Source organism: Triplophysa rosa, linkage group LG2 (assembly GCF_024868665.1).
Source record: "Triplophysa rosa linkage group LG2, Trosa_1v2, whole genome shotgun sequence".
Classification (NCBI taxonomy): Eukaryota; Metazoa; Chordata; class Actinopteri; order Cypriniformes; family Nemacheilidae; genus Triplophysa; species Triplophysa rosa.
Genome location: NC_079891.1, coordinates 10,202,121 through 10,228,536, shown reverse-complemented (window position 1 = coordinate 10,228,536; position 26,416 = coordinate 10,202,121). Strand labels below are relative to the sequence as shown.

Here is a 26,416-nt window from a genome sequence, read left to right as displayed (position 1 = left end):
CCGCCTTGGTCCGTGGCAGCTTCTTAGACTACTAGCCTATGTCTGCGATGCGTAATAGACAGGAAATGACTGTTTGGTACTGTGATTGTCAAAACATTTTATAACAGAATTTCACTGCTTTCAATTTTAGATTAACTGACCCTTTAAATTTTAAGCACAGACCATTCATGGACATATCATTATACAAAGGTTGTAGACACTTGGGAGATCTTCTCAAAAAGAGAAAACTGAGAAATAAAGAGATAATTAATTAGGCAAGTCAATTTACTTGGTAACCATTACTGTTTTTCTCGATTGGTTAAACACATTTCTTGAAATTATGCCTCGCTTTAAAATATTAAATGTTTAGCCTCTTACATTGTACGTTACACTCGTTCAACATTAAAACTGATGTCAGTGTTGCTAGAGTAGGTGGATGATTTCCAGCCCAAAGGCTCACTAAAACCTACTCACTCCAACAAAAACCAGCCCAAAATTTTAACTTCCAAAATAATGTGATAGTATTTTATTGCAATGTCAATCAACGTTGATAAGGATCGTTTTTTATTTCCTTATAATTTTAATCATGACAAGATGAAAAAATATAATAAAAATCAGGAAAATAGATCAAACAGATCAAACAAGGCAAATGCATTAAGAAAATTAGAAAATAAGACTAATAGGATATGTCCAGAAACCACTTCAAATGGCAATCAGGAAATTAGCACATTTTTGTGCAAAAGTGCCCATTATAATTAGTTCATCGAAAGCAACGCAATGAGCAGGTATTTTTCACTCGTTCATGAACTTAACGCACACACCACGATAGCAAAAAACATGCAATTCATACATACTAATGAACAACAGCAACAATAATGCGCTTAACTTAACGAGCTGCCTTAACTTCTGACAGAACTACAGTACATCTTTAGGCAGACCTATCATTAGGTTGAAAAAGTCACGCAATGACAAGAAATAATATTGATTGTGCATCAAATACAGATTAAAACTAAAGTAACGAGCCTGGTTTGAAAATGTAAGAAGTAGGAAGTACAGGTATTTGCGTAAAAATGTAAGAAGTGAAAGTAAAAAGTCGTCAGAAAAATAAATAGTGGAGTAAAGTACTGATACCAGAAAAATCTACTTAAGTACAGTAACGAAGTATTTGTACTTCGTTACTTCCCATCTATGCCCATATGTTGTATACACCGGACGCGAGCAGCACAATGTGACAAAATATAATAGAAAAGCCATTAAGAATCAGGCATTTGCTTGTCACCGCATCCAGAGTGGACAGCATCACTGACTATAATCAGTTCTATTGTGTTTTGTCGAGTTGCGCTGCTTGTGTCTGTATCTTGTTTATATGACTTCTGTTCTATATATTACAATCTGTTCCACAAACAAAGCTGTTGTATGGCTGCATACGACCAGACTTTAATCAAAGTAAAACAGATTTTGTTTCGTATATTCCCAAAAAATGAAAATTCTGTCATTTACTCATCCCCAGATTTGTATAAACCCTGTATAACCTGTATAAATTTCTTTGTTCTGCTAAACACAAAGGAAGATATTTGGAAGAATGTCAGTAACCAAACAGATCTCATCCCCCATTGACTCCCATAGTATTTATTTCCCTACTATGGCAGTAAATTATTTCTTTAGATTAACGCATGCTTTTTGGCTAGGTTTACATTATAGGATCATGCTCTTATTCATGCAAACGCTTTTAAGCCATTAAAGCTTGTTCTGAAACGGCTTTGACGTGTCCAGTACAGACAGGCAGATACTAGCTGTGCCGTATGTGAAATCTCTCTTCTTTCGTGCTTCAATAAACAAAAACACAAAATGATGCATTGAAGCACATTTGTGGAGTATCTTCGTATGCACAGACTTCTATGAGTTAAGTAAAATCTGAGATGTATACATAGAGTTGTGAAAGTAGGGAAGTCGTCAGATCTGCGAGGCAGCGTCAGATCCAAGTGGCAGCTCTTAAAGGGCTTGCATACTTAGTGACAGTTCACCCCAAAACTTTTTTTTTCATTTTTTACTCACCACATGACGTTCTACCTGTTTTAAGACCTCTCGGTGATAAAGAAAAATAATTATATTCTTCATGACATCCGAGAGCTTTCCAGGCCTCCTCATAGACATCATGGTAATCCTTTCTGTGAAGTAAACTACTAAAGACATCATTAAAACTGTACATCTGGTCGTAGTGGTGCAATCGAATACTTAAGAGTGCACAAAAGAAACCAAAATAATGAATTTCTCTTCCCTTTGAGTCTCCGACGCGCTTTCACAAGACCACCACGCCGCATGCACATCCAGGTTGTGCCCCAATGCATGCACGGACTTCTATGAGTTAAAGCCACAATATGGAATATTTGGACCGCTACATGGCGCACTTTCGAAACAACAACAAAAGGCGAAACTAAATGACGTTAGGTAGGAGAGTGGAATTATGGGACATGTCGTTTTTATTATCCAGAGGTGTATGGAGATTGCCCATCATGTTCACAGCAAGGTAATGAATGAATTTTATTTTATGCATTGTAATGAATTAGCTTGCAAGAAACGTGGAATGTAATGCTACATTAGCCCGCGACTGATATTGGACTTTGTCAATTGATTTGGTTTTACATGTTTAAAACAGTCATACAGTGGTCATTTAAAAAGTAAATTGGAACGAACCCACAGCATTTACAAGTAACATTATTGGCTAAATATTTTTGTGCGACATATACTGTATTTCATTGGGTAACTGCATTCATATCTATTCAAATAATCTGTGCATGGGTATTTCGTGTACAATAAAAAATGTGCTTACCTGTCTATTAAAGCACATGCGAGAGCGGAGTCTCTGTCGAGTCCAAGTTGGTCACGAAGCTCTCTCCATTTAGAAAACGCCACGCCGATATTAATCCTTGTTTTATTTCTTCGTTTGTCCATAAACCTGCTTGCCTCGTTTGGCCTACGTTTACACTTTTTTGGGTTCCCTTTACTCGCCAAAGAGTAATCGTGATCCATAATAACAGAACAACAGATGCTGTGTCCCAGATGCTGTATAGCCACTTCCGCATTTGCGTGTTGCCGTAGTTTCTACAACCGGAAACTGAGGGTAGTGCGGAGCACCGGATATTAAGTCACTGATATGCGACAAATACGAGGGACGGGCCATTATTTTAAATAGGAATTTCTCTGGATTTGCACATTCTTTTTTGGGATAAAAAACATTTGGGATAATGTAAGTACACAACTGCATGAAATATATTGCACTGTGCAAGTGATTTTTGGATATTTCATAACAAAATTCTTCCATATTGTGGCTAAAATAGGGACTAAAATAGGCTATTGTGGTAAAATAGGGACAGCGTTCGAATGCGCAACTCGGATACGCGAGCGTCTTGGTGGTCTCATGAAAGTCCGTCGTAGACTTACAGGGAAGAAAAGAATATGTTGATTAAACTCGTTATTTTGGTTTCTTATGCGCACAAAGTATTCTCGTCGCTTCATAAAAATTAAATTGAACCACTATAAACAGATGAACCATTTATGTCTTTAGTACTTTTCTGGTCGACAGAAAGCATAACCATGACGTCAATGAGGAGGCCTGGAAAGCTCTTGGATGTCATCAAAAATATCTTTATTTGTGTTCCTAAGATGCCGTGAGGTCTTAAAGGTGCCATGAATTAAAACCACAATTTTAACCCGAGCTTTTGTTATATAAGAGGGAATCATATTCATGCAAACATCATGTAAGTGTCAGAACTGAAAACGCCCTTGTTACTGAGGTTACAACTGTTGACACCAGGCCCAGCGAACGGCAGGTTCTGGAATACATCTATCTATGATTGGTTGAACACCGCCTCCATAGAAAGAATATCAACGACTACTTCTCTAGCACCGCCCACTGGTTCGCGCATGACAGAACTGAAGTAACACAAGTGGCGCGGAACCAGATAGAGCGAGGAAGCAATAAAGAAACATGCAGTTAAAGATAGCTAAATATTGTGCCATCCCTGGTTGTGGAAGAACACAGTCGCTGCATAACCTTCCCCTGGATTCTGATATTAGGAATGCGTGGTTAAAGTTTATTTTTAAAGATGTTCCAGCTCACGTGGGAAAAATGTGGAGCATTTGATCGTTTCATTTCTCTGAGGATACCTTCGTGAACAAGGCACAGATCAACACTGGATTTGCGGAGAGACTAAAATTAAAAAGCAGTGCTGTGCCGTCAATATTGAATCTAATAGGAATGGCGCAGCAATCTATGTGAGTAAAACATTTTTGTATCATGCGTCACTATTGCTTTGTTAGAGATCGCTTGATATGCCCACGGGATTAAGTTAGTATTACTTATGGACCTGTAACATTAGTCATTTGTAATAATTGCAGAGGGTTGTCTGTGATCTTAATCCCTTGCGAATCGGGATCTCTGTGATTTGGCGGGCTCATATATCATTTTTCAAGGTTTTATCAACCTTTTGCAAATAATTGAGGCTGTTTTGAAGTGTTTTGGTATTATTTCGGGTGCTAGGTCATATCCATAAATTACCGGGAGTCTCCCGTTTGTATATTTATCATGGAAACTCTCGTAATATTTGAGACCCACGATCTCGGTGATCTTTCCGGTTCGCGATCACGGGTCTCAAATGCTGACAGGTGGTGTCATATATCATTAAACGCAATACAACATAGGCTATACAAACTATACGCAAAGCCTTGCCATCACATCCGGGAAATAAATCAGTAAATTTGAGTAAAATCATCCTGTGCGAATGTGTCACATGAAATACTGATGTGGGGAGGTAATTTATAAATTTATAAATCACATGAGGTCCCCAGATAGTGCTAATCTCGTGCAAATGGTGCTAATGTGTAACCTAATGTTACGTCTCTAACCAAATTCACAGAAGGCTCCAACTAAGTTTACTACGCAAACTGCTATCCAATCATAGCAGTGGGCGTTTACTTCCAAGTCTTCATTCAAACCGGCCTCAAAACCTGGGTAGAAAATAGCATATTGCTTATTGATTTTGATGTTTTTGAATGTAAAAACCACGCGAACGTCATAAGTAGACCTCATACTACAGTATAAAACAATAAACAAGCCCAGTTCATCACACCTTTAAAACGTGTAGAACGTCATGTGGGTGAGTAAAAAATTACAAAAATTAGATTTTTGGGTGAACTATCACTTTAAACCTGCTGCTGTGACTCCTGTCACTAATGTTAATCAAGTAACAAAAGAAAATAATTCAATGTGTTTTGTAGCTTTAATGAGTATTCTTTATTTAATGTGGAATTTAGTGGTAAAACTGTATGTTTGAGAACTTGAAAATACTACTTGTTAGGTAGGAAGGGAAGGGGACAGATATGATATTATAATGGGCTTGATTGATTAAATTAAACGTTTTTAAAGCATAAGAAATGTTAAAATTGATAGCACTCAATTATACTTCAATATTGAATGGCTAAACTTAAGGTAAAAATTTAGGAAAAAATCATTTAAAAAGATGCATCAGTAGTAGTACTAATATCAGTGATCCAGGTTTTCATTCATAAAACGATGCTATTAAAGACATAAAAAAGACTGTTTTTGTTGTTTCAACATCAATATGGAGATTTAATGTGAAATTATTAGAATCTAATTTTTATTAATTTATCGTGATTAATAAAAAAGTGTGATTATTTTTTTTATCAATTAACAGCTGTATATATATATATATACAGTATCTCACAGAAGTACACCCCTCACATTTTTGTAAATATTTTATTATAACTTTTCATGTGACAACACTGAAGAAATGACACTTTGCTACAATGTAAATTAGTGAGTGTACAGCTTGTATAACAGTGTAAATTTGCTGTCCCCTCAAAATAACTCAACACACAGCCATTAATGTCTAAACCCCTGGAAACAAAAGTGAGTACACCCCTAAGTGAAAATGTTCAAATTAGGCCCAAAGTGTAAATATTTTGTGTGGCCACCATTCTTTTCCAGAACTGCCTTAACCCTCTTGGGCATGGAGTTCACCAGAGCTTCACAGGTTGCCACTGGAGTCCTCTTCCATGACGACATCACGGAGCTGGTGGATGTTAGAGACCTTGCGCTCCTCCACCTTCCATTTGAGGATGTCCCACAGATGCTCAATGGGGTTTAGGTCTGGAGACATGCTTGGCCAGTCCATCACCTTTACCCTCAGCTTCTTTAGCAAGGCAGTGGTCGTCTTGGAGGTGTGTTTGGGGTCGTTATCATGTTGGAATACTGCCCTGCGACCCAGTCTCCGAAGGGAGGGGATCATGCTCTGCTTCAGTATGTCACAGTACATGTTGGCATTCATGGTTTCCTCAGTGAACTGCAGTTCCCCAGTGCCGGCAGCACTCATGCAGCCCCAGACCATGACACTCCCACCACCATGCTTGACTGTAGGCAAGACACACTTGTATTTGTACTCCTCACCTGGTTGCCGCCACACACGCTTGACACCATCTGAATCAAATAAGTTTATCTTGGTCTCATCAGACCACAGGACATGGTTCCAGTCTGCTTGTCATTAGCAAACTGTTTGCGGGCTTTCTTGTGCTTCATCTTTAGAAGAGGCTTCCTTCTGGGACGACAGCTATGCAGACCAATTTGATGCAGTGTGCGGCGTATGGTCTGAGTACTGACAGGCTGACCCCCCCACCCCTTCAACCTCTGTAGCAATGCTGGCAGCACTCATACGTCTATTTCCCAAAGACAACCTCTGGATATGATGCTGAGCACGTGCACTCAACTTCTTTGGTCGACCATGGCGAGACCTGTTCTGAGTGGAACCTGTCCTGTTAAACCGCTGTATGGTCTTGGCCACCATGCTGCAGCTCAGTTTCAGGATCTTGGCAATCTTCTTATAGCCTAGGCCATCTTTATGTAGAGCAACAATTCTTTTTTTCAGATCCTCAGAGAGTTCTTTGCCATGAGGTGCCATGTTGAACTTCCAGTGACCAGTATGAGAGAGTGAGAGCGATAACAACAAATTTAACACACCTGCTCCCCATTCACACCTGAGACATCGTAACACTAAAGAATCAAATGACAACTGATGACAACAATTTTCACTTAGGGGTGTACTCACTTTTGTTGCCAGCGGTTTAGACATTAATGACTGTGTGTTGAGTTATTTTGAGGGGACAGCAAATTTACACTGTTATACAAGCTGTACACTCACTACTTTACATTGTAGCTAAGTTTTATTTCTTCAGTATTGTCACATGAAAAGATATAATAAAATATTTACCAAAATGTGAGGGGTGTACTCACTTCGGTGAGATACTGTATATATATAAATATATATATATATCCATATGTATATACCAGAGGTGTGGACTCACATGACTTGGACTCGAGTCATGAATTTGATGACTTTTGACTCGACTTGACAAAATGTAAAGAGACTTGCAACTCGACTTGGACTTTAACATCAGTAACTCGTGACTTCACTTGGACTTGAGCCTTTTGACTTGAAAAGACTTGCTACTTTCCCCAAAACCCAAAGATTAAAAAGTATGTTGACGTGGACCGCTCTATCTCTCTCTGTGTTTATGTGCATCTGTGTGTGTGTGTGTGCTGTCGGCACAACATCCAATCAATTTAGATCCACATTGTTTTGATCCGACAGTATCCATCCAATCAAATTGCAGGACAACCAATGAAGAAGAACTGTCAAACAACGCGCCAGTTGGCAAAAATGATACCAAAGATAGTTTCGTTCGGGTATAAAAACTATGAGGTGGTCAACAAAAAACGAACTGCAATATGCAAAACATGCGGGACGAAGATTACAGATGGAGACGCAACAACTTCTAACTTCGTTCGACATTTGAAGTTGCACAAAGAATGGTAAGTTTTGAATGACGCTATCTTATCGGCTAAATAACTTTGCTAGCTGCATAGTTAAATCAATGAGACTGTAAACTCACTGTTAACGTTACACTGCAAACACGTTAAAGGGATCCCTGGGTATAGAGCGATGTATGGCTTAATATATGAACAGTGGCATTGACTTTATAATTGTGAAATAAAAAAACGGTGTAACTGTCACAGTATTCATAAACTTTGAAAAAATATTTTTACTAGGAGGCCGGTATTTTTTGCGTCAGAATCCGTGATGTCAAATGGTTGCGACCTAAACCTGTTCTCTTTCGCAACAGCGAAGCACACACGTTTTCCATATATAACAGTAAAATATGACACGTAAAACATAAGATCAGATATACAAACACACAGGGACAGTAGGTGGCGGTATGTCCTCTTGACACAAGCCAGCCTGCCAGCCATAAAAGAACGCGTTCGGTATTAGACGTTTGTTCAAGGTGAGTGTGCATTAAATCATAGCTTTAAACTACCGCCTTTAAGACATCAGCATCCACCATAATCGTATACTTTATACATTATGAGAATATGTTGATAAACACAATAATAATGCTTGCGGTTTGGTTATTTATTCTGTATTAGAGCACACGTGAATATTAGCCCCCGTCAGCTAATGACCGAGGGAGAGAAGACAATAACGTTAGGCTACTGATGTTGATAAATCAACATCAAAAAGTCAAAATCTGGATAAAATGCATTGTATAATGGCTAAAACATCGTGTATATGATAAATTCGAAATGATTTTGGTTATTAATATGCATGTTTGTGTTGTTTCTGACAAACAATATTAAAATGTAGGAAAATACACCAAATAGCGTCTTTATTTTCTTTCTTTTTTTAGCATTATATAAAAGCAGGAGCGACAACAGTAAAGGACGAGAGAGAACCAGGCTTGGACTTTACGTTATGTTTTATTATGTGTGACTGGCAGTCGACCGTGAGGGAGCTGCCGGCATTTTACGTTCAACGTAATTCAACGTTCGCCGGTTCCCTCCTCCTTCTTCCTTGCTGTGAACATTGTTACACACATATATATTTATATATATATATATATTATCCTACAGAACCTTATATTTACTGAAGAACTGATTAGTGTGTCGGTGTTTAGTTTGGCTGCCTAGCTGTGCTTGCAACCAGTTTACGTCATCGAAAAAGAACATGGCTGCCTCCTTAGGTTAAAATGAGTATTACAATTAGGGTTTTTTTTAAGAACTGAAAATATTTGATGTGTTTCTAACGACAAATGCTAGTAGTGTAAGGCTATTACAACGCATTAAGCCATACATCTCTCTATACACCGGGTTCGCTTTAAAGGGACTCGAAAGGACTCGAAACTCAAACTGTAGGACTTGGGACTTGACTTGAGACTTGTCGGTCTTGACTTGGGACTTGACTCGGGACTTGAGGGCAAAGACTTGAGACTTACTTGTGACTTGCAATACAATGACTTGGTCCCACCCCTGGTATATACTGTATCTATATCTACATTCTCTTATATACCTGTACTGTATATGTATGTATGTATGTATAATTGGCTGCTTTAAGTGTGATTATTTTGGTGTCAATAATCATTTTTATTTGTTCATAAGGGAGGTGCTGTGGCTGGTAATGTGGCATGTCATGACCACTCAACATTTGGAAAGGTACCTTAAGGGTCTACTTATATTATACCTGAAACGAAAAAGTAAAGCGAATATCGGATGAGTGGTGCTTTTTGACCAAAGGTGAAAAGATCGGTGGCTCATTCTTAGCTTCAGCAGCACTGTTTCACATTCGCTTCACTTCTTTGCACCCAGTGTGAAAGGCGCTGAACATTTGTAATCTTTGTGGTATTGAAGTGTCTAATATTATGTAATATCTCAAGATATTATCTCTTAAAAAAACTTTAGAGTGCATTGCTGTACAGTGGAGTGAATCAGCTGGCATCTGGTCACCACTCCAGCAAGGACAAAAGATGGAAGGCTCTAAAAACAATTCAGAGAGCCGTGCTGCTGTGTCCAGGTGAATTGATTACCGTCACTGAATATAGGCTGTTTTAATACCTCCTTGCTGCTACCTTTCTATTGTCGCTCCCTAACGATCATTGACTTCATTCACACTGTCAGCCTTAAAGTTCAATTCAGATTTATTGCTCAGATCTTATTTTTTTGCTCGGCTGTTCATTCTTTTTTTCAATGTGGGCGATATCAGATTCCAGTGTGAACATGTCATGGTCATAAACTGAATTGAATACACAAAAGATTAATATGTCGTCGCACGCAGTACACTGTCATTTGGAAATAAGCATGGATGTCAAACCAGCCGGTGTGTTCAACTTTGGCCCTAGGCACGAGTCCATGAGGATACATGGGAGCACATTTTTGCCACTAAGCCATTTTGGGTCACCATTGACTCCCATAGTATAGGATAGGATAACTATAGGAAAGTTACAAACTTTCATTAAAATATCTTAATATATGTTCAGCACAACAAAGAAATGTATACAGGTTTGTCTCTCTGGACCAAACATCACACAAACTTGCCTACTGCAGTGTGAAGAAGAACATTTAGACAGACAGACAGAAGAGAAGATAGAGAACCTGATGGAGAAAACCGAGGTGGCTGTTTTGTTTGTTTGTTTGTTTGTTTGTTTCTTTGTTTCTTTCTTTCTTTCTTTCTTTCTTTCTTTCTTTCTTTCTTTCTTTCTTTCTTTCTTTCTTTCTTTCTTTCTTTCTTTCTTTCTTTCTTTCTTTCTTTCTTTCTTTCTTTCTTTCTTTCTTTCTTTCTTTCTTTCTTTCTTTCTTTCTTTCAGTGTTTGCTTCATAAAGGACAAGACAGCAAAGTAAGCAAAATAAGAAGACAGAGTTTCGGCGGTGTTCGTGTAAAAAGTGCAGCGGCGAGAAGCGCTCTGCAAGTTCATGCGGCTCATCTACAATTTGCATACATTCTGATATGACTGTTCAGACTGAGGTCATTTTGTGAAACATCAGACCTGTATCTGATTTAGGACCACATATAGGCCGCATTTACACTGCATGTATCAAGTGACCCAATTCCGATTTTTTCCTCCAATGTGGCACAGATCGGATATGATCCATGACTGTTTAAGCAGGAAAAAAGCTCATGGATTCTGATATTTTCAGATCGTTTTCAGGCCTCAATCATATGTGGAAATAAATCTGATATGAATCTGATGCGTGCATTTGCGTCTGCCTTGTAAGCAGACAGATCGGATATTCACCCGTCAATGTTCATCAGTTGTACATCACTAACCCCCTTTACACAGAGCGATGAACCCAGAAAAATGCTATACAATTGTCAGGAAACAAGAGTTAAGCGAGTTTGTCAATTATTCTGAGCTTGTTCACAAAATCTTAATGATAAAAACTTGAAAAAAGAGACTTTAATAAACGTTTAAAAGTTTTTTAATTGTTTGAAAAACTATTAAGTCATTTTTGAGCTCACATTTTTTTTTATCTGAAATGCCCTGCTGTTATATCCTGTGCCTTTTATATTGCGGTTGCAAAAATACCAACTAATTTTTACTTGGTTAAGACGCCACTGCATTCTGTTATAATTTGTATTAAGGCTCTGTAAAAGTGCACTGAAGAAGCCTTTCAAATAAATTTGGGTAACACATTATTTTACAGTGCCCTTGTTACACATGTTACAAGTATTTACTATAGTATTTACTATAAATTATGCATAATTACATGTAACTAACCCTGAACCAAACCCTAACCCTATAGTAAGTACATGAAGTTACTTTTTATTACTCAGTACTTAAATGTATAATTACACTGTAACACGGGCACTGTAAAATAAAGTGTAACCTAAATTTGCTTTTATTTTCATTTGACAGTTCATATTGATCTTCGTAAGCTGGCTGTGCTTAATCCTTCTCTCAGAGCCTTTATTTCTGTCATTATCGTCTTTGTTCTGCATTTACCAATAAATATAGACATAACATGTATTTAAATAAAATAACAAACAACAATATAATGCTACATAACAATAACCCAACATTGTAGCTTATTTAGCCCTAGTTGGCACTAAATATACAGAAGGAAAGCAGTAATACAAGCAAACCCGCGCTATTGAGCCACAGCAAGGGAAATCCCATCACCTTGACAAGACGTTACATTACAGTACATTACTCATCACATGTCTTTATGTGTGAATGCACACTGGGGGACAAATCCTGGGACACATTATGCGTGCATTTTCCGATCTCTGTATGAAAAGGCTATTAAATAAGCGGCGGTGGCAAATGACGTTTTTACTTATTTTTCCAGTCAGTACATCTAGCTTGGGTTGTTTCGCCATTTGCAGTGTAAATGTAGATATCGGATACGTATCACTTTTAAAAGATGTAAGCAGATATAGTTACAAAAACAGAATTGAGCATCAAGAACTGCAGTGTAAATGCGGCCATAGAAGTGGCTCAAATCAGATTTTAAAATATTTGATTCCACGTGGTTTGTGCCATTCACACTGTAAAAAAACAGACCTAAGTCACATATAAGCAAAGAAATTGGATTTTGACAGCAGTGTGGACATAGTTATTGTGTCTCATATTACACCTCTGCTGATCTTACTCAACTGGCTTGCTCCTTTTCCCAAGCTTTAACACTATTCCTACTTTTAAACGTAGCTTTGTGCATATTGTTGCTTCTTATAAAAGTGTTATTTACTTGCAATTAAAAATTTGCTCAAGTCATCCAGGATGTCGGAGACATTGTTTCTTAAGTAGAACAGTACAGATGATTTTTTAGCTAAAACCATGATCTTTGGTGGTTCACATGGGTGTCGCTAGCACTATTTATTCGGGGCTCTAGCCCCATTGTTTGTAATCTAGCCCCGAATGTTTTGGCCTGGAAATATAATAATAGGAATTCAGTAACTGGACGTTTAAAATTTGCTGTGTACACGATGCTGACTGCAGCCTCTCTCCCACACGCGCCGAGTCACACACACACAGGCACGCACATACACACACCACGTGACTGATTTCAACCTATCCTAGAACATCACCATGCAGTTGAGCTGCTCGACAAAATAAAATAAAATAAAATATAACAGTGTGATGGCAGGGAAGACTACAGAACGGCAATGGCGTGTGCCAAGAAACAAACAAATCTTATTTAATTTTGGCAGAAGACGAAGAAAGGTAACTTTAGTGTGGGAGTAAACGCAGACGAAAATGTACACCTATAACTCATGATATAAAAATCCGGATTATCACAACAAACCCGCACAGTTTTTCGTGATTCTGCTATTGCAGCATAATCTTAATCAAAATCAATGCAAAGATTGCAAAAATGAATTGTATCAATTTGTGATGCATTATTTTTACGAGGATGATGCACAGATGTTGTCTGTCGCTCATGTGAGGTCAGTGAGTGTTCTGTGTGAACATTTCTTACCTGCTGCTGCCTCTTCATACTGTAAGTGCCAAGGACCGGGCGAGGCAATAATATCCTAATATATGACCGCGTAGTGGAGCGATACTGTGTTGTATTCCTTGTAAAAAACATCATCCTTGAGCAAGTGCTTCCCGTCAGCGCCCAAATCTTGTCTTTCAGGCTTATTGCTTGAATGGAAAAATACGCATATAATTATGTCAAAATGTCCGTCCAGTTTTTTTAAACACAATCTGGTATGAAGTAAACAAACAATTTTTGGGAGAAACTTTTTGGGACGTGTATCACTGGATCCGCGCTTTACCGCAAGTCTTAAAGTGCCAGCAGCTCAGTCACACCAGCAGTTAATAGGCCACTGGCTGTTTGTGTTTACTTAAAAATTTACTTCAAAACCTTTCATTTTTTATTTATATTAGGTTAAGCATTATCAATTATAGTTAAGTATTTCTATTCATATAAATACTTTTAGTATTTAAGTAATTAAAGTTGTAAAAAAACATTACAAATATTTACACAATTAACAAACAAGGAAAAATTCTTAAGGAACTGAGTGTTAATTTCATGCATTATTATCGCCCAGCTCATAAACGTGAAAGCACTAACGCATTACAAACATTACCATATGCTTTTCTTTTTGCTCAAGTCAAGTCTGGAAGATACTCTCTGATGATTCCACCATCAAAAAAATGAACAGGAAAAATACATGGATAAAAGAATTAGGGCTGCAACTAACGGTTATTTTAATTGTCGACTAATCTAACGATTATTTTTTCGATTGGTCGACTAATCTAACGATTATTATTTTTTATTAATCTAATAAAGATTTTTTGGATTACTTTATTAATCCTTTGGCAAACTTTGCAAATAAACAATAAGTTCTAGTATTTTCTTACATTATAAAGCAAATCATACTTTTTACTCCACTACATTTTATAAATAAATATTGTTGTTTTAACATTTTAATCCGTGTTTACATTAAAATCACCATCTTCTTTTAATTAAGTAGTTTTAATTTTAAAAGTAAAAAATACTGATTTTTTATGTACTTAAGTACTGTATTAAAGGTAAAAAAATGTTTTATTGCACTTATGCTTTTTGTTGTCCTTATGTTGTTCCAATTGCTTCCATTGTTTCCCTCATCTGTAGGTCGCTTTGGATAAAAGCGTCTGCTAAATGACTAAATTAAATGTAAAAACATTAAAAAATGTGTATATGAAATACTAGAGCATGATATATGCTCTGTATTTTTTTCCTCCAAGTAATATCCGACTCTATTTTCAGTCTCATAATGTAATTGAGTAAAAGTAAAATACTACTATCTGTCTCTGTTTATTGTACAAAACTATCACCGTATAAAAGACTCTAATGCAGAGTGGCGTTAAAGCGAGCCCGCGCACCCGGAACTCAGAATGATGCGCTTAATGCATTCGCTTCGTTATTTACAGTTATGCGCATCCCGGACGCACAATGATGCGCTTAAAGCACCTACTCCTTCTGAAGTCCCGGGGATCATTTTGCTCCCCAAAGTAAATAATAGTTAGAACACAACGAGAAGAGATGATATGTTACATGTTTAACAACACATCTAGCTACTTCATGCAATATGGAGGACTAAACCTGCAAAAATTATAAATAAATGAATGTATAAATAAATAAATATATAAACGAATAAATGTAATAATATGAAAATAAATACAGGAATGAATGGTTTGATAAAACAAAATAATTCGTTTTAGCTATTATTGATCTTAGCTTTAACTTTTCTTTTCATTTTTTAAATTGATTTATTATTTTTTGTGTCCATTTTTAATTATTTTTATTATTATTATTTTTATTTTTAGATTATTTTATTTATCATTTCCTTTTATTTTTACATTTATTTATTTATACGTTTATTTATTTTTATATTTATTTATTATCGCATGTATTTATTTCCACTTTTATTTATTTATTCTTGATTTATTCTTACTTTTCTGTGTCTTGTATGATAATTAGATGGGTTGGTCTTGCCTACTATTGGTTCAGCGTAGATTGAAGCGTTTGATCGATTACTCTTGTAATCGCAAAATCTGTGCGAGTCAGAGGGTGCTAAGGTGGTGACCAAGTTCCGGTTACAGGTCCTCTGCCAAAGAGGTGCATGAACGACCTCAGCAGATTCGTCGATTCTGAAAGCACAAGACGACTTGATATTAAGATGTCTAATAAACACAGACTTTCTTGTTACATGATTTTGACATTCTTGTTAAGATTGCAAATTATTGGTATGATCGCCCGTAACGGCTGAAGCGAGGTGAAAAAATAAATAAAGCGATTTGACACGGGATTCGTACCCATACAATAAAGCGAGGCAGCGTGTCACTACGGTAACAATCACACTAAGCTATTTCGCAATGCTAGCTGCTGCGGATCTTTGCAATAATATCAAGATGTCACACAACAATATGCAGCTGGATGAATCAAGGGAATATGCCCGTTTTAACTTGTGACCTCTGTGTTATTTATCTCTTATGGAATGTAGTTTACGAGTACCGTTTAGTAACCACGTCTTTTTTAGAAGGAATGGTTTCCATTTGATGGCCCCTGTAGTGAAAGAACGATGCTCATTACTACCGTGTTAACTTGTGACTTAAGTTCACTATGTCTCAATTCATTTACATTATGTTACATCATGTTACATTAAATCTTTACGCTTTTTCTAACCGAAAGGCTGCTTATAACTATCACTTTGACAAAGCGTTAGCTTGCGACTTCGGTTTACAAGATCATCTGTGTAGTTAAACCTTATTACATTTTGTGCTTTATGATTTTCACCAGTTGAACTGTAACGCCACCATAGCATAGCACCCTCTGACTCGCACAGACTTTGAATGTGCTGCAAAGAGGCTAACAACCGAGGGAGAACTTTGTCATTTATCTCGCCGTCAATCTGTAATAAATCATCAATAAGTGCATCTAATCTGAATGACACACAGTCATTTGATGCATGGTTATCGACTTCATTGGCTAAATGCTGTAACTCTCTAGCTAATTGTGCGCCCGCCATAGTTACTTAACGTTATACACGAAGCAAACGATCAGTGAGTGACGTGACGTTAGTCCAAAACAAGTCAAGAGTAATCGATCAAACGCTTCAATCTACGCTGAACCAATAGTAGGCAAGACCAACCCATCTAATTATCATACAAGACACAGAAAAGTAAGAATAAATACAAGAATAAATAAATAAAAGTGGAAATAAATACATGCGATAATAAATAAATATAAAAATAAATAAACGTATAAATAAATAAATGTAAAAATAAAAGGAAATGATAAATAAAATAATCTAAAAATAAAAATAATAATAATAATAAAAAATGGACACAAAAAATAATAAATCAATTTAAAAAATGAAAAGAAAAGTTAAAGCTAAGATCAATAATAGCTAAAACGAATTATTTTGTTTTATCAAACCATTCATTCCTTTATTTATTTTCATATTATTACATTTATATATTTATTTATTTATTTATACATTTATTTATTTATAATTTTTGCAGGTTTAGTCCTCCATACAGTCCGACAGTATACAGTTAAATCAGAGGTTTAAAAATAGTTATTTCGTATGAAGACGCAACATATTCAGACCGCTTCCAGTGCTTCTAATAAGCTAAGCTACACTCAGCGAGTAACGTTAACTCACAGTCTCTAGCAAAATACATTTTAAACAAAACCATAGACTATCATCTTGTCATTATGAAGAATAATGAAAACATTGGAACATGTTGGAAAGAGTAGCGTCCTGACCGTCACCGTACACACGCATGCTGACTGGAGATTGACAAACAGCACCAGCGGAGGTCAGAGTTTCTTCATTATGCTATATTGGTTTATTCCTCGCATAAAGCTATCGAATGACATAAAAAGTCCTTTTTGAAGCTTAAGAGTAATTTAAGCAGGGTCACAATCTGCAAAGGTTCACATACACTAACTTACACTAGTACAATAGCGTCAATGTAAATCATTAATGTAAAGCGTAGTGTTAAAATAAAGTAATTTATTATGAAAGGCTACATCTACGTGCCCCTCTCCGTCCGTTTGTGATTGTGTGTCCATGCTGTGATGATCGTATTCCGGGGGTAACTTAACGTTAGGGGGAATTCCTCTATCCATTCACTAACTTACTGCGTCCGAGGCTCTCGATCGCTTTTTGTCGGGTGTATTATACTTTCTCTTGTTCTGCTGATTAACTTACACACGCCCGGGAACAGAAACTGCTATTACAGCAGATAAACGTAAATAATACGAAGCGTCGACGCATTTCACGCACAAATTTTAGTAGTCGACGTAATCGACGACGTCGACGCGTCGTTGCAGCACTAAAAAGAATCATAAAGAACTTTGAAAAGTCCACAAGAGAATGAAGTATAGTAGACATAAGTAGCTAGACATAGATAACAATGGGTCATATGATTATTTTGTGTTTGATAATACATTGCATAAATGTGTTCATGCAAAGCATATTTTCCTTGAGAAGAATAAACTTAAATTTATGTGATTATTTTGTGTTTGCTAATAAACTATATTGCATAAAAATACCCCTTACAACCTAATCCAAATCCCCTACATTAGCCCCTAATGTTTTAGGCTCAGCCCCTGATGGTTTTATATCCTAAATGGTTCATAAAATGCGTCCCCACAGGTTTTGTGTCTTTTTTTGTTAAAATGCAGATACAGGCAACACAAAAGTGATTCTAAATCAATCAGTCTGTGCAACAAACTAATCGTTATTTGCTTGCTTTCTGACAAACATAGATGATCCTGCTGGGTGGGCAGGACTTATGGCTGCCTGTCACACAGAGAATACTGCATCATTACTCACAGGCTCCACCCCTTACAGAGATTGCCTTGAAAGGTCTTTTATGACTTTGGTTTCTGAAAAAGGTCAGCTATATTTAGATTTTTGTCATATACTGTAATTTTCAACTTCACAGTATTAAGCTGCTTTAGTTTGTGAAAGACATCCGTGCTAGTCTATAAGGACATTTGAATGACTATACTGATTGTTGCGTTTGTTCTCAGTGAAGGACCTTCAGGGAGGGGACGGATTGCTTGCTCAGGCTCTGGAGGGCTGGGTGCTACAGCAAGCTGTGACAGGACTCAAACAGAGTGGCCAATATGACCAGGCTGAGGCGCTCTGCTCTCAGGTGCACACCACTGATCTCTACTGTATATGACTGGTTTGTGCATAGAGCTCTAAACTAGCAATAGGAAGTGAATCCCCAGAAGTACTTAAGTGGCCATATTGGTGTGCTCAACCAACAGAGGGGAGACAGTTTGTAGGATACTAGTACTGTAGGACTTGCTAAATGGTTGCTAGGCTAATATGTTTGGTTGCTATAGGCGTGGCTTGGCATGGCATCTACCAATTGATCATACTCTAAGCCACGAGTGAAACGAACCAACCCCCATGTTTCTATGATGTTCTGATGCAGAGATACAGGCCTTGCTAAACGGTTGCTAAATTAATCTGTTTTGTTGCTATGGGCGTGGTTTCATAGCTTTAATAAGATACTGGGAAACTGATTGGTTGCCTGAGTCAAATGAGCCCACCCCTTGTTTCTATGACACTGTGATGCAAAGATATCCAATCTGGGCAATTTATTTACATTTACATTTATGCGTTTGGCAGACACTTTTATCCAAAGCGACTTACATTGCATTATACTATAAAAAAATGTTTTTCTGTGAAATCCCTGGGATTGAACCCATGACTTTGGCACTAACCACTGAGCCACAGGAAAGTTTTATAATTAAGAATTCCCTTACATGGGCAATCCCTTCACCATTATAAGTCTATAGGGCATTTCTCAAGCAAGTTTAAAACTTCACAAGCCAACATACTGATGTTTCACTTAAACTTTTGAATTAAACAATGTTCACTTGAACAATGAATGTGCCAAACTCGACAAAGTTCTGCTGAAGTAAGGCCTGGTACAGGAAGGCGCATTCATGTGAGTCCAGGTGTCCTTGGCTGAGAAAGACGAAGAGAGAGAAGAGCGTACATGGTCACTATTTAAACCTAGTAAAAGGCCATGTACCTGTAAGTTTAAGTTGAGCAGAGGAGAGTTTCTTTGGCCCACTCAACAACTAATTTGCATGTTTATTGCCTCCTGGCACATTCGCAAATATTAGCCTGGGTTATTGTATGAAGAGTATTATGCCTGTTAAGGTTACACAAAATATATAATCAAAGAGGAAATTAGCTGAGCGTTATTTTCACAGTAAACTTGATAGTATTAGAAACCAACATAACACCCTACTAGTGTTGTCAAAAATATTGATATTTCGATAAGTATCGATACTGAAAAATCTGAAACTGTTCCAATACGCATGTCCCACGTATCGATACCAGCTGCGCGTTCCCGCTCACTCTCTTTTTTCCGATAGTGAGTTGACACACACTGCACGTGAACACTGTGTCTACAGAGCTCCGCCTCCTCTCACAGACTTGACTCGTTTGAGGCAGTTAAAATTAGGGATGCACCGAATGTTCGGCCACCGAATATATTCGGCCGAAAATAGCAAAAAACGCATGTTCGGTATTCGGCCGAATATGTGAAATGGCCGAATAATTTTACCGAACATGACTCGAGAAACGATCAACTAGCAACCAGCGCAGAGAGAGAGAGAGAGAGAGAGACGTGCGCTTTATTAATGCCGCAAACATTTTGGCAGTGTGTGTGTGGAGCATTTTAAGGTGTCAGAGAAAGACAAAGCACGGGACTTGCCGCACGGAAGTAAATTTCCGAATGAAAGCGTCTTTACCGGTCGGTAACTTGTGGCTATTTCAGACGGGAGCGGGCTGTCTGACAGTAGCCCCGCCGCTCGCGACATCCTTTGACATCATACAGTGGTCGCGCGCACACAGTTCCCTGTACTAAACAACTTGTCAAAGTATGTTCTGTGCATCCCGGCCACGAGTGCACCAGAGAACAGTCAGCTTCTGTGGGCGGAGTTTGCAGGAGAGACGTGAACTGATATGGTTGTCAGTCAGCATCAGTCAGAATAGCTTGCGTTCGATGTTTTTTTTTCTTACAATCATTTTGCAACGTAGCCTATAATAATCCAACAGTTTTAGTTTATTCGTATTTTTAGTTTATAGGCCTAATGTGGAATGACACTTTTTAATGAAGTGTTTTGTTGTAGGGGTACAGAGTAACTTACATTACATTCTTTTACCAGTCAGTTATAGGCCTAATTAATATAGGCTATTAAATTTTTTGTTTTAATGTATTTTGTTTTGCTCAATTTTATATTAAGTTGTATTGTATTTTATTGAAAAGCAAGACAAATTTTTAAAAGCAAATTTTGACTATTCAGTTTGTGCAATAGTGAAAAAATAGCTTAATAAATAGAAGAAATGCAAAAACCATATTCGGTGTTCGGTATTATTCGGCCTTCGGCCAAGTGTTTCACATCATGTTCGGCTTCGGCTTCGGCCAAGAATGTTAGATTCGGTGCATCCCTAGTTAAAATGTGTTAATGTTAGAAAAGATGGCCAGTGCAGAGTCTCAGTAACACATCTGGCGCTTGGTGAACGCTCGTTTACGCTTCCCATGTTTACCATCGCGCTCTATGTATGTGCACTGATCAATAATTTCATCCACTCGTTTTATTCGCCCTGGTTATATGTTGTTTATGTTCTTACAGAGTCTCCGCAACAGTTCTCATGTTTAATGCACGCGTTTCTGTCTTTGTGCGCTCATCAATGATTTCAACCACTCGTCTCGTTCGCTCTGGTTAAGTTGATGTTTGAAATGATGCTGGTGCGGGTAAAGTCTCCGCAACAGTTCTCGCGTGTGATACACGTTTGCACTTCCGTGTTTACCATAGCGCTCTATGTGTGTGCGCTGTTCAATGATTTCATCCACTTGTCTCATTTGCTCCGGTTAAACATTGTTAATGTTAGAAAGATGGCCAGTGCGGAGTCTCTGCAACAGTTCTTGCGTTTAAAGTTTGCGTTTCTGTCTATATGTGCGCTGATCAATGATTAAATGTGAATAAAAGCCAAATTAAAAAATTGTAATCATATAAATGTAGGCTATTAACTAACATTAACGAACAAAGAATGAGCAATACATTTGTTCAAGTTTTTTTTAATCTCTTTTAAATGTTAGTTAAAAAATACAACTATTTATGTAAGCTCTGGTCCATTAATACTGACAAATACAACTTTGATTTTAAATAATAAATGTATTAGTAAAATGAAAATCAGATTAACAATTAATAAATAATGTAAAAATATACCTCATTGTCTAATCTTGTTCAATTTATTTTAAATAAAATGTAAAAAATTTAGGGCCTTATTGTTATGGAAGTTTTTTCCCCGTGGTATCGAAAATGGTATCGAATATCGATATTTTTTTAGGTATTGTATCGAAGTTAGAAATTCCAGTGTCGTGACAACACTACACCCTACATTCTCCATTTTGAAAGCCTATTTTGCAAACAACATCAAGATAATAATGAATCTCCTTGCAAGTCAAATGAATAACGAATAAATACATTTATTAAGCATTTATAACATGTGAGTTAAAATGGCTCACTATTTGGCAGGTATTTCGTTAGAATCCCCCTTTTTATTCATGCAGTTATAACTGCTTTATACTGCATTTGTAAACAACATATTAATCATTAATGAACACTATTATAAATATGTTAAGCCATGATTCATTCACAGGCATGAATACAAAGTAGTTGTAACCAAACTAACATATCTAAGGTCTTTTATGGCATGTTGCTATCAAATGGACCTCTGGAACCCATGATGAGATGGCAATCATAAAACTTAGAAGCAGCACAAGGTAATGGATTTTTTTGGAGCCTGTCCTTTGTGATCTGGATTATCCCCAAACTAGGTCTGGAAATCTTTGGTAAAGGGGAAAGTTTTATGACACACCGTGCTGCATGGTGGAGAGCAGAGAGTCTGTCATTTCCATTGTACTGTATATTGAGCCAAATGTCAATAAGTCAAACATTAACATGTGAAGCATTAAACTTTTTTCTATTGTAAGCATTAAACCTTTTATTTCTATTTCTCTCTTTCTCTCTTTTCTCAGGTTCTGAGAGTATCTCCAGAGCATCCTGTGGTGTTTCTAATGTTAAGGCAGGTTCAGTGTGAACGTTTGCTTCTGTCTGTGACTGATAACTATGTTCGTCCAGCTGTGATGGATCAGCTCAGTGCAGCTGTCATGACCAGCCATACCTCTGTGTCTGCTTGGCATGTATGTACACTCACCATCTCACTTAGAAAACATTTTATCCGATGTCAACTTGGTTTTGCCCCAAGGTGAATGTGTGTTCTGTGTCTCAGTGGCTAGCAGAAATGTACTGTTGCCAGGGTCTGCTGACTGAGGCCTCTGTGGCTTGCAAGCAGAGTCTTCAACTGACCTCTCAGTTCGGTGACAACAGCGGGAAGATCAGCAGTCTGCTAAGACTGGCCCTGGTTGCTCTTAGGCCATGTATGGTGAGGACCAATCTTATACACAGATGTTTTGAGTAATATGCAAAGGTTTTATAGACACTTTTACGGTGGCCCACTGGTGCACAACACAACAAAATTTAAATAGCAAATATAAGTTCACAACACAATCAAGCTACAACACAACAAAATCAAGTTACAACACAAAGGAATCAAGTCACAACACAACGGAATAAAGTCACGACACAACGGACCACTAGGGGGCACCAAAGTTCTTATATTGTTTTAGACTTTTAAGGGGTACATTCGGCACTTCCGTGCTTGGTTCAGTGCAGACTGCAGCGAGAGAGAGAGAGAGATCTGGGAGAGCATTAAGGATTTTCACGCTGATTATTAAAGCCTGGGACAAACATTCTAAAACTGGACTCAGTGGTGGCGCTATGGGGGGCTTGCTGTGGCTATAGCCTGTCAGAAAACTGCTTAGCCCCGGCAAAGCACCCCCAAGGAATTCCTAATATCTTTTAACGGAGTGTCTATTGACACTGATTGCAAATTGCCTTCTTGTAAGCAGAGGCTATATACAATGACTCTGTTTTGGCGCAGGCCAACTAGTCTCTCTAGTGGCTATTACAGTGATATTTTATATAAATATATTATTTCTTAAAATACTTTATTGATTTTAATATAATTACAAACAAGCTGATAACATCCGAAATCATTAAAAAAATAATGTATTTTTGGATAGTGTTTGATTGTCAAATTTTATTAAGACAAGTTTGTGGTTGGCTGCCCAGTCGAACTTTTCCAAAAAATGTGACTTTTGGATTGCAGCGAACTCAATAATAACATTACTTAAAACAAATCGCACTGACCTGGAAGAGAAGCTCTCCTTTTTACAGCAGAGAGCAGCTCAAGAGCCGTATTGTTATGCCTGCCGTGGCAAATCAGATGTTATGTTGTTTTTACGTTATAATTACAGAATTGTAAAACTACAACAGAGTATATGTAGTTTGGGCCAGTTGTGAATATATTCAACTTTTTGATTAATCATTATAGGAACACGTCGTGGTCTTTGTTGAAATAAGCGCGTTTTACTGCAAATTCTATTTTGAAACAAAGAACAAAAGAGTATAGCATTGATTAGCAGTTGAGACTGTTGAGTTCCTATGCCTTTCTCCCATCCGCGTCTCCACGCAGGAGCGCATCCACGCAAAACAGCCGTGTAGCACACATTGATCGGCACATCACATCCCTCCCTTTTCAGTTGCGTTTGTCTTGGTGTGGAGGTGAGTGGTGATGAACAGACTAGCTACCTGTGCCTCGAAGTTTTTGTCACCATCAGTGTGTGTGTGCGTACTTGGTACATTAAATGTAATTACAACAACAACAATAATAGTATTAATAATAATAATAATTAGTGAAGCTGCTGTATTTTTTGTTGTATATTTTGTCATTCATTTTTTGCAGTGTGTTTTAATTATTTTTGCTGTTTTTATCCCTGTAAAATAACCAATGGCCATTTTCATTTTAGTGCGAAGGTCATTGTTGGTGTCCCAATATCACCAAAATAATTAAAACGGTTTATTTGCTTGCGCAAAATAAACAAATTCTTAGTGAAAATTATTTTCCTTTGTGCAGTCATTTATTCTAAATATATACTTGAAACTTTAGCATAGAGAACATGCACATTGTGGCTTAGTTTCCTTTTTTGTTGCCTGTTCTTGTGATAAAATTAGTTCTAAATTCTAATTCTAAAGAAGATTTTGACATCTGTTGAAAAATGAAACAACATGAAACAATTGGGTAAGTGTGAGGGATTAAAAAAGTTGTTTTAATATATTTAACATTTTGTTTATAAAAAATTAAAACAAATATGAGAAGTGCCCTTTTTTGCACTTGAGCCCCTGCACGTCCCTGTTGATTAGTTGGCTTTTGGTTATAGAAGGAATAATTAGGCTAGCAAAGGACCCTTAGTGAAAGGACTTGAACCTTGTGCTTGTGGATATTATATTTTTTCTTAACAGAAACTTGTGAAGTAATACCAAAATAATACGCTGACTGTACGCTATACTACGTTCTGTATGTTCATTGCTGTAGTCTACTTCATTTGCTTTTTCTTTTTTTTTTTTTTAGTTTAGTTCATAAATATGTTTGTTTCGTTGGCTACTTTACACATTGCATAATGTTTTCAACAAAAAAGCACAACATATAATGTAAGCTTGTTCTAAAATGTTCACAAAATCTTAAATAATTAACAATAATTTAACTAAGGGCACCTATGGGAGAAGTGCACTACAACAATATTTTTAAGAAGCTGTTCTGTGTTTTAAACGGCAAAATTGCATGTTGTCTAGCTAAGGCATTTATTAATTGAATAATGTTATTAGCCCACCTTCTAAACTGTTAAACCCCCCCCTTAGCACCCCCAAGAAAAACATCCTGGTACCGCCCCTGACTGGACTCAACACACTTAATGACTTTTTCTTTCAACTGGAGCCGATTCTAGTCTTTGACAGTCAGAAAAGAGCACACAACGACTGCTTCAGACCACTACACCACACATTAAATGACTGATGACAACTGGACCTTCTGCTAAACCAACAAGTCTATTGATCTATGTACTGATATAGATGAGCAAGCTTTGCATTATATTCCCGTTTCGTTTGCAATGCTCAATGCTCACGTTTTTTTTACACATGGTTATGCGTTAATTGTTTTAGAGGTTATTCATTCATAATAAAGGTTAAATAAATTGGTAATGAAAACAATATTTAAGAGAGTAATCTGTTATTCATAAAAGTAAAAAAACAAATGCAGTTTTGTATAGGCGAAGTCCAGAGCTTCCAAACTGAAACTGATATTGTAGAATGTGGCGTCGTCTGCATCTAAATGCAGATTTAAATTTGAAAATTTCTTTAATCAAAATAATTAACAAAAAAATAACAGCGTGTTTTGATCGCTTGATCAAAATTTTATCGCTTAGCCCATATATATAAATAACTAAATGCCGCATTAGCATCTGTTTCTATGGGCTGCTATACGTAGGTCGTCCACCATATTGGAACGGTGCAAGCCGGTCCGTTAGCACTCAAAATTACTCTGACTGTGTATGGTTATGAAAACATGTTTATTGTTGTGTAAACTCAAACATTATATCTGCTACACTAACACAACAATGACAACAACTATCCAATTTTTTCGGAAATTTAAATACCCGTGGTTCTCACAGCCATGGCGGCGCAGCACAGTGTTGGGGCATTCTAGTCAACTTTGAGTGACCTCAGTGGACTGTCCCTAGATGGCGGACACGTCTATGTTCCTGGAGCGCTTGAATGCGGCATCTAGTTATTTATATCTATGGCTTGGCCATCTTTAAAGCAAGGTCTATGTTCTTTACCCTTACACACACAGTGTGTTTTTCCGAAAAGCTCAGGGTATAATATAAGCTTGCTGTGGATATCGCTTATTATAAGTAATATATCAAGTAATATATTACTGAAAAATACCATACCTTAACGGTGCTGTTCCCCGTAATGCCAATTTTCAAACTTTAGTTAGTGTGTAATGTTGCTGTTAGAGCATAAATAATATCTGCAAAATAATAAAGCTCAAAGTTCAATGCCAAGCGAAATATTGTCTTTAACAGAATTCGC

General features: G+C 37.2%; 1 protein-coding gene across 8 annotated transcripts in view; it reads left to right on the top strand.

The window, feature by feature from the left end:
* Positions 1-26,416, top strand: part of skic3 (SKI3 subunit of superkiller complex) — a 164,243-nt gene that overhangs the window by 122,464 nt on the left and 15,363 nt on the right. For 6 of the 8 annotated variants that reach the window (XM_057358598.1, XM_057358590.1, XM_057358625.1 and 3 more), the window contains 6 exons: positions 9,488-9,541; positions 9,788-9,899; positions 18,095-18,223; positions 18,362-18,486; positions 22,402-22,566; positions 22,656-22,808. In XM_057358598.1, the coding sequence (XP_057214581.1) occupies positions 9,488-9,541; positions 9,788-9,899; positions 18,095-18,223; positions 18,362-18,486; positions 22,402-22,566; positions 22,656-22,808 (738 nt within the window). Of the gene's footprint in view, positions 1-9,487; positions 9,542-9,787; positions 9,900-18,094; positions 18,224-18,361; positions 18,487-22,401; positions 22,567-22,655; positions 22,809-26,416 lie in introns of those variants that run through there. The other 2 variants (XM_057358607.1, XM_057358632.1) reach the window with 2 other exon arrangements.